At 40.7% G+C, this 15,633-nt stretch overlaps 1 protein-coding gene across 1 annotated transcript in view; it reads right to left on the bottom strand.

The window, feature by feature from the left end:
* The window catches only part of MND1 (meiotic nuclear divisions 1), a 43,549-nt gene extending 28,900 nt beyond the window's left edge, over positions 1–14,649 (bottom strand). Inside the window, exons 1-4 of the mRNA XM_075751731.1 lie at positions 14,386–14,649; positions 11,964–12,029; positions 11,096–11,153; positions 9,129–9,277 (exon numbers count right to left, since the gene is read on the bottom strand). Coding sequence (XP_075607846.1) covers positions 9,129–9,277; positions 11,096–11,153; positions 11,964–12,029; positions 14,386–14,388 — 276 coding nt within the window. The 5' untranslated portion in view covers positions 14,389–14,649. The remainder of the gene's footprint in view (positions 1–9,128; positions 9,278–11,095; positions 11,154–11,963; positions 12,030–14,385) is intronic.
* Positions 14,650–15,633: the final 984 nt, after the last annotated feature.

Here is a 15,633-nt window from a genome sequence, read left to right as displayed (position 1 = left end):
AGCCTCCCTGCTTCAAACTATCTTCACACATTTTGGTTTTATACTCTTTTTTTCATTTTTTTTTTATTTAATTCCTTTCAGAAGAGGAAAATGCTATGATGTGAGACATATAATTGCATGCTAGTATTTTTATTTCTGCATGCATGCTGATTTTCTGAAATAAAATATGCTATATTAATTGAATGACAAGATTTTAAGGTGAAAGTCAAAGTTCGAATTAGATAAGATTACAACTCACTGTTTCCATCAAATCCAGCTTTGATAGTAGCATTGTCTCCACTTTATCCCCAGGCTGGAAGCTCCTGGCCTTACAGCAGAGGCAAACTTAGAGGTTTGCCAGACAGCACAGCATATCTAAACCCTTAAACTTTCTCAGGGTGCTAGTTTCGGCTGATATTGGAACTGTCACTCACACCTGCCATGCCTATTCTGGGGCATGGGGAGACATGCAGGGCCAAATCTGTGCTAGATTTGACCGGGCTTCTGGAGCGAGAGTCCCACGTTTATTCCCAATTGCTTTGCATTTCACATCAACAGTTTCATTGCAATGGCAGAAATGGAACCAGCAGCCAGTATGCAACCCTCTTCGAAAAGGAAAGGTAAACTGTATGATGACATTACCTTAAAAAATTCAGTTTTTCACAGAAAACACCAGCATTTTTTCCTGCATTATATCAGAATGAATACGTAATATACACTACTGGACCACAGTAACAATACATCCTTTTTAATGTAATAGGATTCTTCCTTCAAATCTACTTTATAATCTTTACGGTTACTACAAAGCCAGTTTTTAAAAAAAAAAAAAATTGGTCTTAAATCATGCCAGTTTTAGCTTTTGCTCATCAAGAAGGCAGGAAAGGAAAACCTACACTTCACAGTTGCCATCCATCTAGTTACATATTAACAGCTAGTAAAAGAAAAAGCATGAAATTCAACTAATGAACACCAAATTATGAGGTTGCTTAATTCTAACAGAAGCCTCCAGAGCACCGTATTTTTAGAAGTCTGCCATGACAGCAGTAACTAAGCATACCCTCCAGGGCTTTGTAGCATGCCATTAAACATAATTCCAGAAGGCTCTAATAAGTTACAGCATTAGAAGAGTATTCTCTGCTGGACATTTTAGGACTCACTAAACTCAGGATCATTTCAAGACATCAACATTTTTAAAATGCAAGATGCAAAGAGGTAACAAAACCCCTGGACTGCTTCAAATAAAACTTTACATCTTCCAGGTGACTGATCCAGGGAATAAGCTTTACAGAATCAACAAACAAATAAGCACAGATATAATCAACATATTCTCAGTGTTTAAATGACGCAAATTCTCAGCTGCTTGCTTTTAGGATACTTCTTACTGCTACAGCTCCCACTGGATGGTGTGAAGTTAGCTAGTCATACCATACCAGCTTCACAGTTGGCCATTTCTTTGTGTCTCGTCCTTTATTTCAAAGAAAATGTGCATGTCTGTGAAAGGCTGCAGGCTGAAAATAGGGAGGGGTCACTAATTGCCTCTGTTGGGAGAGTCATGACGTAAGAGAAGGCAGCCAGAAGGGAATGGAATCACCCAGCAGACTGGGGCTGCAGATTATCAAAATGGTCAGGCCGATCCAAGAAAGAATAAAGAAAGTAGAAAGCTAATGAGATGCCCTCAGATATGAGGGGAAAAAGCAAGGCCCAGTCTGGACACGGGACGACTGCCGTAATTACGTAGTCAACACATTGGAATCCTGCCTATATATCACAACGGGCATTAAAAGAGACAGCTCTTCAGGAATTAGACTTTTATTTTTCCTGGAAAGAGACAATTTATTACTTTGTCTGCAATCTAATAAAATTAAATTGTAAGCATACATACTACAGAAAAATGTTTAAATACATAATGCTAACACAAGTCATATGCATTAGTTGCAAAAGTACTGATGTATTTCTCTGGATTTAGAGGACAATTCTTTAACTATGTTATCTGTTCCCTAGCATTCATAAAATTCATACTAAAAAGATAGCCCTAAGCTTTTCTAAAAGGTATTTCAGCAAAGCGTAAGATTGTGATAAACCTTACGACACTTGCTGCATGCAGGTCCTTTATGTTCAATAAATGAAAAAAGTATTTTTAAAAACATTCTGAACAATGAATTACTGCAGCTATTCAATTGATCATAATGTGAAAATCTTGCACCCAAGAAATAAACAGTTCTATGAAAAGCATTAGGCCAGGGATTCCAAAGGTATTGCATATGTACGTCTAGGGATAGCCCATCACTGCCACAAGGAGAAAAAGCAGCGAGACCCTGCGTTCAAAACCATCAACAAAGGCTGAAAATTGAAACAGAGATCTGAGGTGTGTAAGGAGCTGTCTTAAAGGCTGATACACCGTCTACTGAGGACACTGCTATGAAGTACAGCACTAGGTCCCGCAGGCACTTCCTGGCTGATTCAAAGCACCAGCCAGGGTGCACATTTCATCCGGCATCTTCAGCAACGTCACTCGACTGACTCCAAGCACCATCAGGCTTGTTACCTCTCACGCAACATCTGTCATCACCTGGATTTGCACCTCAGTTCAGGACTGAGAACTTCAAGCCAGCCACCTCTGGGCAATTGTACCTACTTGCAGTCCAGAATCAATCTCTGAACTGTGTGGAAATGCACTGACAATTGAGTCAATTGGATTAAGGACGAGGCTGCTCAGGCTGAAACAATGTGGACAGCAGAAGTTTCTTGTGCTTCAGTCAGTGGTGTCAAACAGTCTCTATTCAGCCACCTTCCATGCAGTAGTCCAGTCACAGTATTTGAGGAGGAAAAGTATATCTGTCTAAAAGGATAGAAATAAATGAAGCTGCATCTTGAAAGAACTTTCTGATGGTTAAAACTCAAAATTTTCTGTGTGCATTCTGAACAAATAAGGTTGTCTCCTTTTAGTTATGTTGTCAAACAAGTCCAGGAGGCTTTAAGCCAGATTACTCACCAATATGATTATTTTTTTCCATTAACAACTTTCAAACAATGTGCATTCCTAACAAAAGCATTTCCTAATATAGCATTCCTCGAGTCTTTTTTCTTTTTTTTTTTAATAAAAGGAATCCAGAAATCCTTTCTCTTTTCATATTTCAATGCTCATAAGTACAAACAATTTGGTATATATGCATTCACTCTATTTTGACAAGTTCATTCCTGAGGTTTTGCTTGCTGTTTTTTTTGGTTGGTTGGTTAGGTTTTGTTGTATTTTTTTAAAAAAAACAAACCCCAAAACCCCCAACTAGCTGCCAAAGGAGAGTTCAGATGTACTGACTTCTAAATTCTTCCCCTGGCTCAATACATGAATCATGGGAAGTGAAAATCCCTCCTCTTATCAATCCTAGGGCAGGGATTTAAGGAATGAAACATCAACTAATCCCTTCCATCTTAAATAACACTGGCCCAATGCAATGCTTAGTGGGAGGAAAAAAAATTGCCAGAAACTCTCCCCAAGTCTCTGTTGTTCACATGTATCTTGACGTGAGCACAGGGAACAGCATAAAAAGTCCATCCTGTATTCCTCTCTAAAAAGATTCTGTTTACTCTTTGTTGCAGTACAAGGTGACACCATCCTGCTCTCAGTCTCAGAAGGAACAGCAGCTATAATACTGTTTGCTGTTAAAGTATCCCTTGCAAAGCCTAAGAATACAAAAAAATAAGCCACCAGAAAGCAATGTCATGAGAAATAAGGTAAGTGCGACAATTAACAATAAAATGGTGAAAGTAACTGTCACAAAACAAGACTGGGGAAAGGAAGTAAACTGGTTGTTTCCCCAAGCTACTGAATTACAGTGCTCACAGTACTGTCAATAGTTACACTAACAACTGCAAGTTCTTTTAAGAACTTGATATTTCAGGTCCCTATCTGTTAAAAATATTATATCATGCTGTGACAATCCTCTACAGCCTTATGGTTCGAGCACATATCCCTGTCATACTGAATGCCAGACACTCTTCAATGTCACCAAGGATCACTAAAATTGCTTCTGCCTCCCTTAAGCCCTGTAGTGTCAATACTAAACCTGCCCTGTGCAACTCCAGCCGAGATCCCCCCAGTCACACTGCCTATGGCAGACAACGTGCTGGCGAGATGGGACATTCCTTATGGCTTCTGAGGGTTGTGGTTTGCAGACTCATCATTCCTCAGACGAAAAAGACCTCACTGTTACAAGTTACTTTAATTAACATTTAATTCAGGCTACTATAAAGCAAAACGTAAAAAAGCATTAATTCACCTTATCTAAAACAGCACAGTTGCAGGTGTTTTACCAAAGACGTAGATGAAAAAAATGAAAGAAAATCCAAGCTGAATCCATTTAAGGTTACATCAGAAAGGTTTCTCTTTGCCTCACTGGTACGCCATTTCCTATCTGATAAAACTGTTGCCAAGGTTTTGATTGCATACGTGCCTTCTCTTCTTCAGCAGGTAACATATCCTTCACATTCATATGCCTTCAGTAGCAACGCGTACATGAGAACGATACAAAATGCAAACGTGCAAGGGGGCTAATTGTATGAAACATATTAGCAGCTCTTGCCTGAGATTGAACATGACTGATTAACATGCTGCAGTTGCTCATCTCCAGTCTCCTCATTTTATGCATGCTATGAAACCAAGAAAAGGCATCAGAATCATCAATAAATTATGATCTTTCTGCTTAAACTGCATAGGTCAAATTCTTCATTAGTTTAATAAAAACCCTAATCTTCCAGTATTGTTATGCCAAGAATACACACCTCATTTTGTCAAAACAGAATTTATTATAGGTAATTCAAAACTTCAGAACCTGACTACTGGGAAAATATTGATAAAAAATAAAACTGCATCCTTCCAGCTTTTCTTACAGAAGGAAAAAAAAACAAACCTGCCCTCTCAGTAAAGCTTCCACAGTGCTCTCGACAAAGGTGAGGTTCCATTAAAAAATTTCTCCATTTATAAACCTTGTTAAAACAATACTTCTCAATCTACACCCTGGCTCTAGTTTCATCATCTCATAGCTGTAATGATGCAACTATAAACTCATCTACCTAAAATCCAAAATCTTTTACTTTTCAGTGCTCCAATTCACAGCTGCATAAGCATAACCAAGAGGTGAAGAATAAGCAACTGGCAGAAGGCATAAACCTTTAAGAGCAGCCACGCCACTGCAAAACAAATCAATACAAAATCCATAGGGACCTACTTAGCAATTCTTACTCTGTGAGCTATCGGAGAAAAAAATTGCAGCAGATGCTACACAAACTAAAGATACTCGCTGTCCTTGCTTTTCAGAAGAACAGGAAGAAGTCCAAACAGATCCCTCGGTTAGAGAACAGCACCAAGATACTAATCAGGTCAGCACAAGATTTGCCATCTATGGCAGTTCAGGGGTTAGTGCCCCTCTCCAAATGCCTGCCCCACAAAAGCGAGTTGAAAGATGGAGGTGGGGGCGGAAGCTATGTCAACAGAAACTTTATTTCAAGCATTATCATATCTCTGCACAAGGGGATCCCACTGATGACATAATAAATCCTTCATGAAAAAAAATCTAAGGCCTACACAACACTGTGTGGTTGTGTAACTTTAAACATCCAGATAAACCTGGCTGGCTCTTTATTATAAATACTGAGTCAGACTTCTTTGCTACTGAGTCTCCAAATCGGGGTGTGTCTCAATAATCACTAAAAAATCTGAAACAAATATTTTGTTTCAAGAATTCCTAAACCAGCCTCCCCATGATCACAAGCTCTTTAAGATGCAGAGAGCTAGGAGCAGCTTTGCTAAAACATTATGAAGTATCAAAGCACGCAGGCAAAAGGTCCTGCAGCAGGCCCAACTTGTCAAACGTAAGCCTCAGCGCTATAAATTAATAGGAGAATTTGCATCATGGAGAAGCTTGTTCTGTTCCTCCACATTATTTTCAAATGTCTCAGTTCATCATTTGGGATCACCCTTTTCCCTTTACTACTTATCCATGCCCTTGGCAAACAAAGATATTGCTTCCTGGTAAAAAGCTTTAATTACAATATGAACTGAACTGCTAGATTTTAAACTTTTCCTTTAAATAAGGTGGTTTGATTTGGTTTTTAACTGCTGAAGAAAGAGATCAACTCATGTAGCTAACAAGCTATCTGGACAAGACAGAGAAAGAAAACATGTCTCTCCGCATGCCACAAGCTGTATACGGGAATGATCAAAGACAGGCAACGTACAACAGAGGTGGTACAATAGCTTACTTATTTTCCCTGCTTTGCATGTTCTGACAAGAAGTTTTGTGATACTTGGTGACTGGATTTCGAAACCTTTAAGAAAATCTGTACGTGTTCACATCAAGAAGAATACAAACACTGAAATAGCTAATTTGAACTCTCAGACAGAATCTGTTATCATCTTGTAAAAACGTTCAGAGAGGTATTCATTGAAAATGCCACCTCTTTCCACTGTGTCAACAAAGTTATTTTCAGCTAGTGAAAATGTTTTTCCCTGAAATACTGAAACATTTGCATTCTCATCAGAAAAACAAGATAATGAATATAAGTATATTTAAGGACTCATAACATGGTCTAAAGAGAGCTCTTGTATCAGTAAGCCCATATGTCAGGAGCAGGACTGGGTTTGCAAATAAGGGTCTGGTAACAAAACTATTTCTTTCAACTGGAACAGTTTTATATTGCAAAACTGTTTATATCAACACAGTTTATTTCCTACACAGAAATAACCATAAAATTACATTACAATAATTGCATGCCTATTATAATGCCATAATAATAGATGGGTTTATGTTTAATAATGCAACAGTGCAGCATATGTTTGTAGGTAACCCCTGGATACTTATGGTAGAGCACATTAGGCAGATTCTGCAAGTCATTCCAAGGAAGATATTCATCAGGGTATGCCAGAGACCTGCTTGATCAATTATCTTTAAAATTCATGATGGGACTGGGCCCAAGGGCAAAGACAACAAATATCAACTCCTTCATTCAACTGCTTGACTATAATATGCAGCATGAGCAAAACTAGAAAGCATCCAAGAGCAAATCATTTGCATACAAGACGACAGTGGCACCAGGGCATTTGGTGAACAAAGCAGGAGTTTTGGCATATATTTGTTCGATTGCTCAGCTGGCATTTATGTTCTGGCAGAGTAAGTAGCCTAGTCTAAAATTTGGGTGAATATACTAATAAGTTGTGTAACTTTACTAGGAAACTCAGTTCCAGGTCAGTGCAGAGTTAAACTGATCTCCTGTTTCAGACAAACTAAAACTTCACTGGAGTAGGAATCAGTGCATTGTTACTACCAGACAATAAAAATGAATTTAAGCCCAGTCATGCCAGAATAAGTCCATGCCTGAAAATCGTACCCAGTTAAATCGAGGCAGTTTTTAATGTCCGGTGTAAAGGAGCAGACAAAATTGTCAATGGGACAAATTTAATATTAACCAAGTCTCAGAAAACACAAGGTACCATTTATATCCATGATACTAATAGGTCATCTGAGCTGCTGAGAGAGTTAGTCAAAACACAGAACAAGTCACTGGTAGAACCTGAAATTAAAGTAAATAATTTTGATGACCCATACAGTACTGCAAGAGCTATCTCAAGCGGCACCTTCCAACTCATCCAAAGCACCTGCCTGGAAGGTTGTCAATGTTCCTGCTAATGATGGGAAGGACTGCAGTACCTTCTCCTTACTGCCACAGACCCCCGAATGCATCACTGGCTCATAGGAATGACATGAACTAGTGAGTAAGAAGAAAGGAAGTGAAAGTTCTAGCAAGTCTTACTCTTGATCTTGGAAACTGCAGCAGATGCATCAGGCATGCAACAGAGTACCGGTACTCTCCTCCCTCTGCCAGATCCACAGAAGCGGACACACAAAATGCCTTCAGATAGCCATCCAGAGCACCCAGGCCAGTAATGAAAATGTTCAGGGCAAAGGGAAATGATCTTATGTCAGTTAAAAGAGAACAGCGGACTGAACTCTTTCAGTTTAGTAATGACTGAGATTTACAAGCAATGACAGCATAGGAAGGGATAACTGACAAGTTTGCCTCTCAGCTGGTCACGCTACACACAATGTATAAACAAGCAATTTCAGCTGCATTGACCAGGCTATTTAATCTGCTTTGATGAAAAGTCTTCAGATGCACAAACTGCTTTTTCAGTTTATGTTGGGGAAAAAAGCATGTTTTTACATAATTAATTTGGAGCTTTAAAGAAGTAGCTGAAGTTGACAATGCTCTATGTACATAAGATAGCAATGATGACACCAGAGCTATGCCTGAAGAAAATAACATCTGTTAAATTGCTCAGATGCTACCTATAATTTTGCATTAATTCAAATGATTCTTTGATGAATGGACAGAATGCTAAATAAGCATGGGAAAAGTTGGCAGTATTGTGGTGCAATCATACCATAAATCTAGTTTATTGATCTTGTTATCATGTATTCCAGTTGCAAATAAACTGATGAATAGGTGCTTTCCCGCTGCAATTAAAAGAAGCAAGAAAGACACTTCCTAAAAAGTAGGAAAGAATCAGATCAATAGAACAGCAGTGTTGCAACAAAAGGTGCCTTGCTCTTCTGCAGAAGATCATGATCAATTTGCTCTTCTCTCCTAATAAAAGTGCAATTTGGGATTACACAAGTGCTCACAAATTAAGCTACCGATAAAAGCAGACCGGAAAGCCCGACGGCCCTAAGTAGAAACTATTGCCACATTTACTTGGGACATCCATTTCAGTCCTCTCACGGCTTTTAGATCACTACCACATGACAGCCTACATTATATAGGAGACACATAAAAGCATATACTGCCTAAATGTTTAGAGGAAGTCCTTAAACAATGTTTTGCATCATGAATAACATGCTTTCAGCAGCAAACGGACAAGAAGCTTGCTCAAGCTCCAACAAGAACAACGTCCAGAACTTCTGAAGTGATAGCAAGACAATGAGAAAGAATGTCATACCACGTGTGCCAGATGATTCCTATAGCAAAATCTGTGTGTGCATACAAGCATATATGCATAGGTAAGAGAGCACAATATGAAAAAGAATGAAAAGAGGGTATAAGGAAAAAGCAAACCCATTCAAGGTAAACAAGTATTTTTCTTAAAATAGATTTACCTGAGACTCCAACTCTTCCAATTTACGCTTCCTGGCATGAAGAGCTTTACTTGGAAAAGCCCAGAAATAATTAGAAGTTCCAATTCTATCAGTGTCCACCATGCCATCATCAACTAAGCTTTGCAGAATCTCTTTCACTGACATCGAGGCTAATAAAAGCAAAAATATCAAATTAGAACTGCATAGCATCTAAACTATGGAGAATTATGAATACCATAAGCCATCATCTACAATCATCTGTATGAATATTTTGACTATAATGTCAGCTAGCTGGCCAATTTCCAGAGGACACCATGCCTGATGATTCACTTGAAGGAATGAATCCCTTCAAAATCAGCAGTTTATACATAAAGGCTGCTATTCTATACAGTCTGCCACCAGATGTTTGTAAAGCACTGCTCATGAGTATCATAAAATATACATGCATATTACAGCACAATACCAGAACAAACTCATGAGAGGGTACTTGAGAAGTTGTCTTGCAATCTTAATTCTAACATTAATTAACTTATAATTTCTTGATTAGGAGTGTAATTACATTTAACTTTGTAATGCTTATCAAAGCATTAAACAGCAGCAGAGGCATGAAAGCCATCTGTCTACAGACTCAGGAGGGGCAGATTTTACTTTTGATTATATTCAGTTCTAATACAGCAAGTCATCTGCAGTCAGAAGATCCAAAACATTTCTGAACATAATTGCCCATTTTCTAGCAAATGTGTGGTATAATTCATCATTTTAAAAACGATACCTGTTCAACAAAGTCATTGTTATTATTATCCTCAAGTGTTGCAAATATAAAGACTTTTGAGCTAATTAATGTTTTTCAGTGTCTGACTTTCAATTTCAAGTCTAAGGGGATCTCAGATCAGGAACATCCAATCTTTCGGAAGCTATTGGCTAGATGCCAGTATGGGGGCATTTCCACAGGCTAGGTGTTTTTCTTTTCACAGTAACTGGGGCTTGGGTTGTGTGGCTAAATGCCTTCATATTCAGAGGCAGGATGAATTTGGACTATTCAAAGGTGTTAATGGTTTTAGAAACTCTACACCTCAGATTTTTAAATATGAAATGCCACAGCTTTTTATTTACTGTTTTGCATCCTCTTCCTGCAAATTACAATTAAACATATGCATCGACAAACTGATCAAGGCAGCATCACATCTTTTCAGAGGCCCATGAGTGCCTCTGTTAGCTGCTGACATAACTGAAAAACACTGCTTTGCAATATTCACGTGTCTGCAGTTCCTTCAACAAGTTCATTTACTCTTGCAGTGCCACAAAGATATGCTAGGCAAGGACAGTGGCAACTACACAAACACTACGCTTCATCCCCCTTTTGTCAATGAACATAGAAGGAAGCAGATGAGGAACATATAAAACAACTCAACAGCACAAGATAAATCCTCTTGGACCTAATCCTAAACCAATGGATTCCATCAGGAAGGCTTTCACTGAAAAGACAAACCCCTTCCATTTACAGCTGCCCAGACATTTTTTTTGGGGGGGAAGTCTCAACAGAACATTGACCATGTGCATCTGGACTAGCGTTTTAAGATATGTGTGACATTACAGACAGACATTTGAATCCTCTGTGCACTACCTGAGTACACATAACAATTTCACAGACTGAAAGTCACTGCAAGTCAGGCATCTCAGAGCCAAGGAAAAGCCCCATCCCATGTTTTAGTGGTTAACTAGAAGTTAGCTGTGACATTTTAGTAATCTCCCATTTTGGCCCTAACACCTAACATAAATCACAAACTTAGCAAACAGAGGTAGGAGTACGCTATTGATACCCCTTTTAATGCTACAGCCCTGCCATTGACCAGTCTCTCTTTCTAGCTATTTTTTTCCATTATTATTACAGTCACAAACCTAAAATTGTAGCCAGGAAAATTTGCACTGTATGATCTGTCCCAAAAATGATTAATGGCTCAAGAGAAATAACTTTTGTAAACACTTACTAATCCCTTTTTCTTTTGGAGCAATCTTCTCTATATCCTTCAACTGGAACACATCTTTCTGTGCAAAACATAAAAGAGACTTCAGCTCCAAATGACAGCATCATCTAAGCCTGAGTGGTTTTTACACTAAATCAATGCCAACAAAAGCAAGTAGGAAATACATTGCATGTTTATGTTTTGCTAGGAAAATAGGCTGCATATCCCTCAATAGAATTAGAACATTCTGAGAATTTAAAAAAAAAAACCCAAACTATAATTGTAACAAGCCCTGTTCTTTTCTTTGGTACTCTAAAGTCACCGTACGTTGCCTGAAGTTAGACTATAAACCCCTTAGGGTGGACAGATCCAAGGCTAGATTGTCAGCATCAGATGCACCACATCACTCAAGTACTCAAATGTCACAGTGATTTTTTTAATGGGTGAAACATTGTGAATTACATACGTCACCAATATAATCGCAGCTCTGCTTTTGGATCTCCAGGTTTCTTCTCCCCAGCGACCTCTTCCAGGTCTGCTCTCATCTTTTCTAACACTCAAGTTTCTTCCTCCTCCCATAAATGGCAGTGAGATACTTCCTAATCTCTTGCTATCCCTCTTCAGGTAACAGACTCAAAACAAGATTTGAATAGGGACCGCACAAAGCATTTAACACCACCTGTATATCTTCATGCCTTGGCTCCACCCAGGGACGAGCCACCTGATCAGAAGCTACATGAATGAAACTCTGTCCCTCTAATTTATACATTGATGACACAGGGCATCAGTGAAATATATAGCAGGATATACAGAGTTCATCTACATCTCCTAAGCTCCTTCTAGGACCTGTTTTCCCGCTGATGTAAGTGCAGGACAATTACAAGTTACTTACTGTTTCAAAAAAGATCTCCATCATGCGAACTCTCTTCTCCTCAAAGCTCAGACCTTTTTTCTTGGACTAGAACAGGAAAAAAAACCCACCAAAACAGCACATTCAGCCATTTAAAATCCTTTAAAATACCTTGCCACTAACTCTAAACTTTCAGATAAACTACTTCTTCCCAAAGAATCATTACACCAAGCTAATCCACCTGCACTCTATTGAACTGATGCATCTATATTCTAAGTTTGGAGCCAGCCTTTCACACAACCTAGTCCAGCTCAGGCCTCAGTATTTCTGAACCCGTACAGTTCCCCCTTTTACCTTACTAGATTAAAAGTGTGTGTTTACACCAATTCTCAGCGACTCACCCAAATGTTTAATAGTCCTTAAAAAAGATAAGAAGGAATATCTTTTATCTGGTTTTTATTTAGAATTTTTTTTGAAAATCTTGTGATATAGAGACAGTAGCATGGGATGTAAGCCATTTAGGGTTTTTTAAGGAGATAAAGCACATTTTGAGGTACTATGTCTTTCTTCAAGTTTCCTACCCAACTTTATAATTTCAAGGTCACATTTTTAAAACTGTGTTTGTTTTATTTCTTGCCTCTGCAGTTGTGTCACCAAGCAGCAAATAACATCCATTGAAATAGAAGCAAAGGCAGAAATGACTCCTCACAAACTGCTACCACTAATACAAAACTGAGAAATATCCTCCTCTGATCACTTTCAGAGACGCTATTTTGACATGCCCCTGGTAAATTTAGGATATAAAGTATTTCACAGACAATTGGAGTTTTATTAAAAGCATTTGGCATAGTCCACAACAACCCAAAAGCAGCGGCCATAAGGTGGATCAGGAATGCTTCCTCCTGCTCCACTCCCTGCTTTGCAGGCTGCAAGACCTCGTGATGCTGCGTGCGACTACAGGAAAACTGAAAGGGGGATAGAAAGAGCAAAATAAGAGGTTGGCAGAAAAAGGTCTCCCTTTAAAAAAAAAAAAAGTAAATATTGTTGCCCTTGAGTCAATGGAAGTGGGGAGACTAATAACGCGGTACTTTAAGAAAGATGACGTGGGTTTGTTTCCAAGCCCCGACAGAAGGGAGTCGATACCATTTTTTACTTAACTGCTGCTTCCTTCTTAAATAAATCACACGGTAGGGCAGCATAACATTTAAAATGTGCGTCAAGAGCGAAACAGTCAGATTGATTTAGATTTCAAAAAATGAATTGAAAAACTAGCTTATGCAGCTACAATAACACAGAGACACAAATAGAAGCAGTTCAGTATTATATTTAACAAAGGCACTATTAATATTTTCTAAACTCTCCTCCTTTCTGCTTTAGCCACTGATGCCCTGCATCAGCACTGACATCACAGCTGTCTCCTATGACATCAGTATGTCACAAGATTAGAACCTGGAGCCCCAAGTACTTGTACGAGCAAGTAGGAGCATGAACAGAAAACAGACTGATCTTCAACTTCTTTCTCCTTGCTTCCCAAACAGCCCAAACCCTGCCAGCAACAGGAACAAACCCCATACGCGTACGATGTGAAATTCAAGCAGCGTTTCTGAAAGCACACGCTTATCAGCTATGGCCCTCAGGCACCAAGTTTCACACCATTGCTTTGACAGACAGAGGTAACAAATCAATGTGTTTTCTAAACAAATTTTATTAATTTTCATGTTGATTTCTCTCTCCTTCCTCTTTGTCAGGTGTTCCACACCACATATACTAAACACACCAGGTGTATTATCAATTTTGCTGTCGCTCACGCAACATAAGGTAGCCACAGGTAGGCAATGCTGTTAAGCGCACTTGGGCACAGGGCGGCCCAGCCTGTTCACACCCGGCTATACCGACAGCCACGGCCACCCGTTCCCCCCGGCCTGTCTGTGGGTCTCAGCGGGACTAACAGGCACCGTGCCCACCCCAAGCTATAGTTACAGGGCCGGCTCTTCCAGATACCACTTAAATTTACGTTGCTCTTCAGAAAACCAGACAAAAAAAATGGCTCAGGCCATGGTAACGCTATACATCCCCAGATCCGGCGTCGTGGGTGTTTATCGGGAGCCGCACCGCCTCCCCACGCCGGGAGGAGCGGGGCAGGGGGAGCGGCAGTCCTGCTGCTGCCTTGCGGCCGCCGGACACAAAAACTCGCCGGCAGGCAGGCGGCTCCCGCCGCTCTCCCTCAGCGGCCGCAGGGAAGGCGCAGACGACCGTTACCCGCAGCAACGGCCGGTTTGCTCCGCCCCCTCTCCGCAACCCTGACTGGCGCCGGCACCGCCATGCCCGCCCCACGGTTCCCTCAGCAGCCCGCGGCCTCGTTAACCGCCCGGCCCGGGCACGGCACCGCGGCTCACGTCGCTAGAGGGAGGAGGGAAGAAGGGAGGGAGGGAAGGCAGCCGGCCCCGCGGCGGCCGCCGCTTACCATGTCGCCTCTGACGCGGGCGGGCGGCGGGATTTGATTTCGGCGCCACCGGGACGGAAGAGGCCAGCAGGAGGCCGCCTGCGCAGCTTGTAGCGCCGCCTGCCGCCGGCCCCGCCCGCCCCCGCAGCGCGGCAATCCCGGGCGGGCTGCGCGGAGCCGCCGGGCGGGCTGGGGGCGCGTTTCCCCGGCTGAGGCGGCGGGGAGGAGCGGCGCTGCGGAACTGGGCCCGGCCCGGCCGCCTGGCTGATGTGTCCCGAGCGGCGCGGAAGCAGAGCCAGCCGGATTGCGCCACAGAATAAAATTAAGGAGGGAAAAATACGATACAAAAGTTACCTTCTGGTTTTCATGCCTTGTGCTGTCAACCAAGGAATATATCTTTGCAGTTTTATAACGCAGTCTTGCCATACCAGAAAGCAGGTTATCCCTTCTCTCTCACTTTATGTATCACCGTGTTTGGTTTTTCTGCTTTTGTTTCTTTTTTAAACACTGTCATAGGCACTCGTAGAGAGGTGCAGCTAGGAAGCAGAACTCAGTTTTATGTCACTGACTACCTATGAGTTACATGTGGTGCGAGTCACAGAGGATGTGAAGATGTAGGGGCCGTGTTTCACTTTGGCATTGCCCAGGCTTTATGGCAAAATTTTCTCAAGTTCTCATTTTGTCTTCATGTGTTTCTCAATACCTAGCTATTTTATATTTTGTGTCAAAAGTGCGATTTTCATTACAGATGTCATACCTTCAATATATATTTGCTGTATTCCTGAAGTTAATAAAAAATAACAAAAAGTTTAAAAAATATTTAAAATCCTGCCACCGTTAGCTCTGATCATCAGGGGAAAAAAATACTTGTTTCTGAATCTCTGCCTACAGCTGTGGGTTTGGCAATGTGTAGGATCAGTGCTTTATGCCTCCAGGTAGCTACACCTCCAAGATAAGGCACTGGGCCTCTGTGTGTTCTTTTTTCTCCAAGGCCCAGCAGCAAAGGTAAAATACAAACATTAACGGTGGTTTAAAATGACCTGTATTGTATAACTAGGAGCAACAGGACGTGGAGAAATAAAACCCTTTCTGCCCATGGAAGCAAAGGACCTAGGCACATCTGGTGTTCCTTGAAACAGTCATTCATGGCGATGACTGTTCAAGCAACTTCAATGACTTACAGTTTGTTTTAATTACTATTTATGCTGTAAATTACCTTCCTTCAGCTACAGCAGTTCTGGGAAATTGCTTTGCAGTTTAACGGCAGTG

Source organism: Balearica regulorum, chromosome 4 (genome assembly GCF_011004875.1).
Source record: "Balearica regulorum gibbericeps isolate bBalReg1 chromosome 4, bBalReg1.pri, whole genome shotgun sequence".
Taxonomy (NCBI): domain Eukaryota; kingdom Metazoa; phylum Chordata; class Aves; order Gruiformes; family Gruidae; genus Balearica; species Balearica regulorum.
Note: the sequence above shows the minus strand (reverse complement) of the source record. Positions and strands in the feature narration are given on the sequence as shown.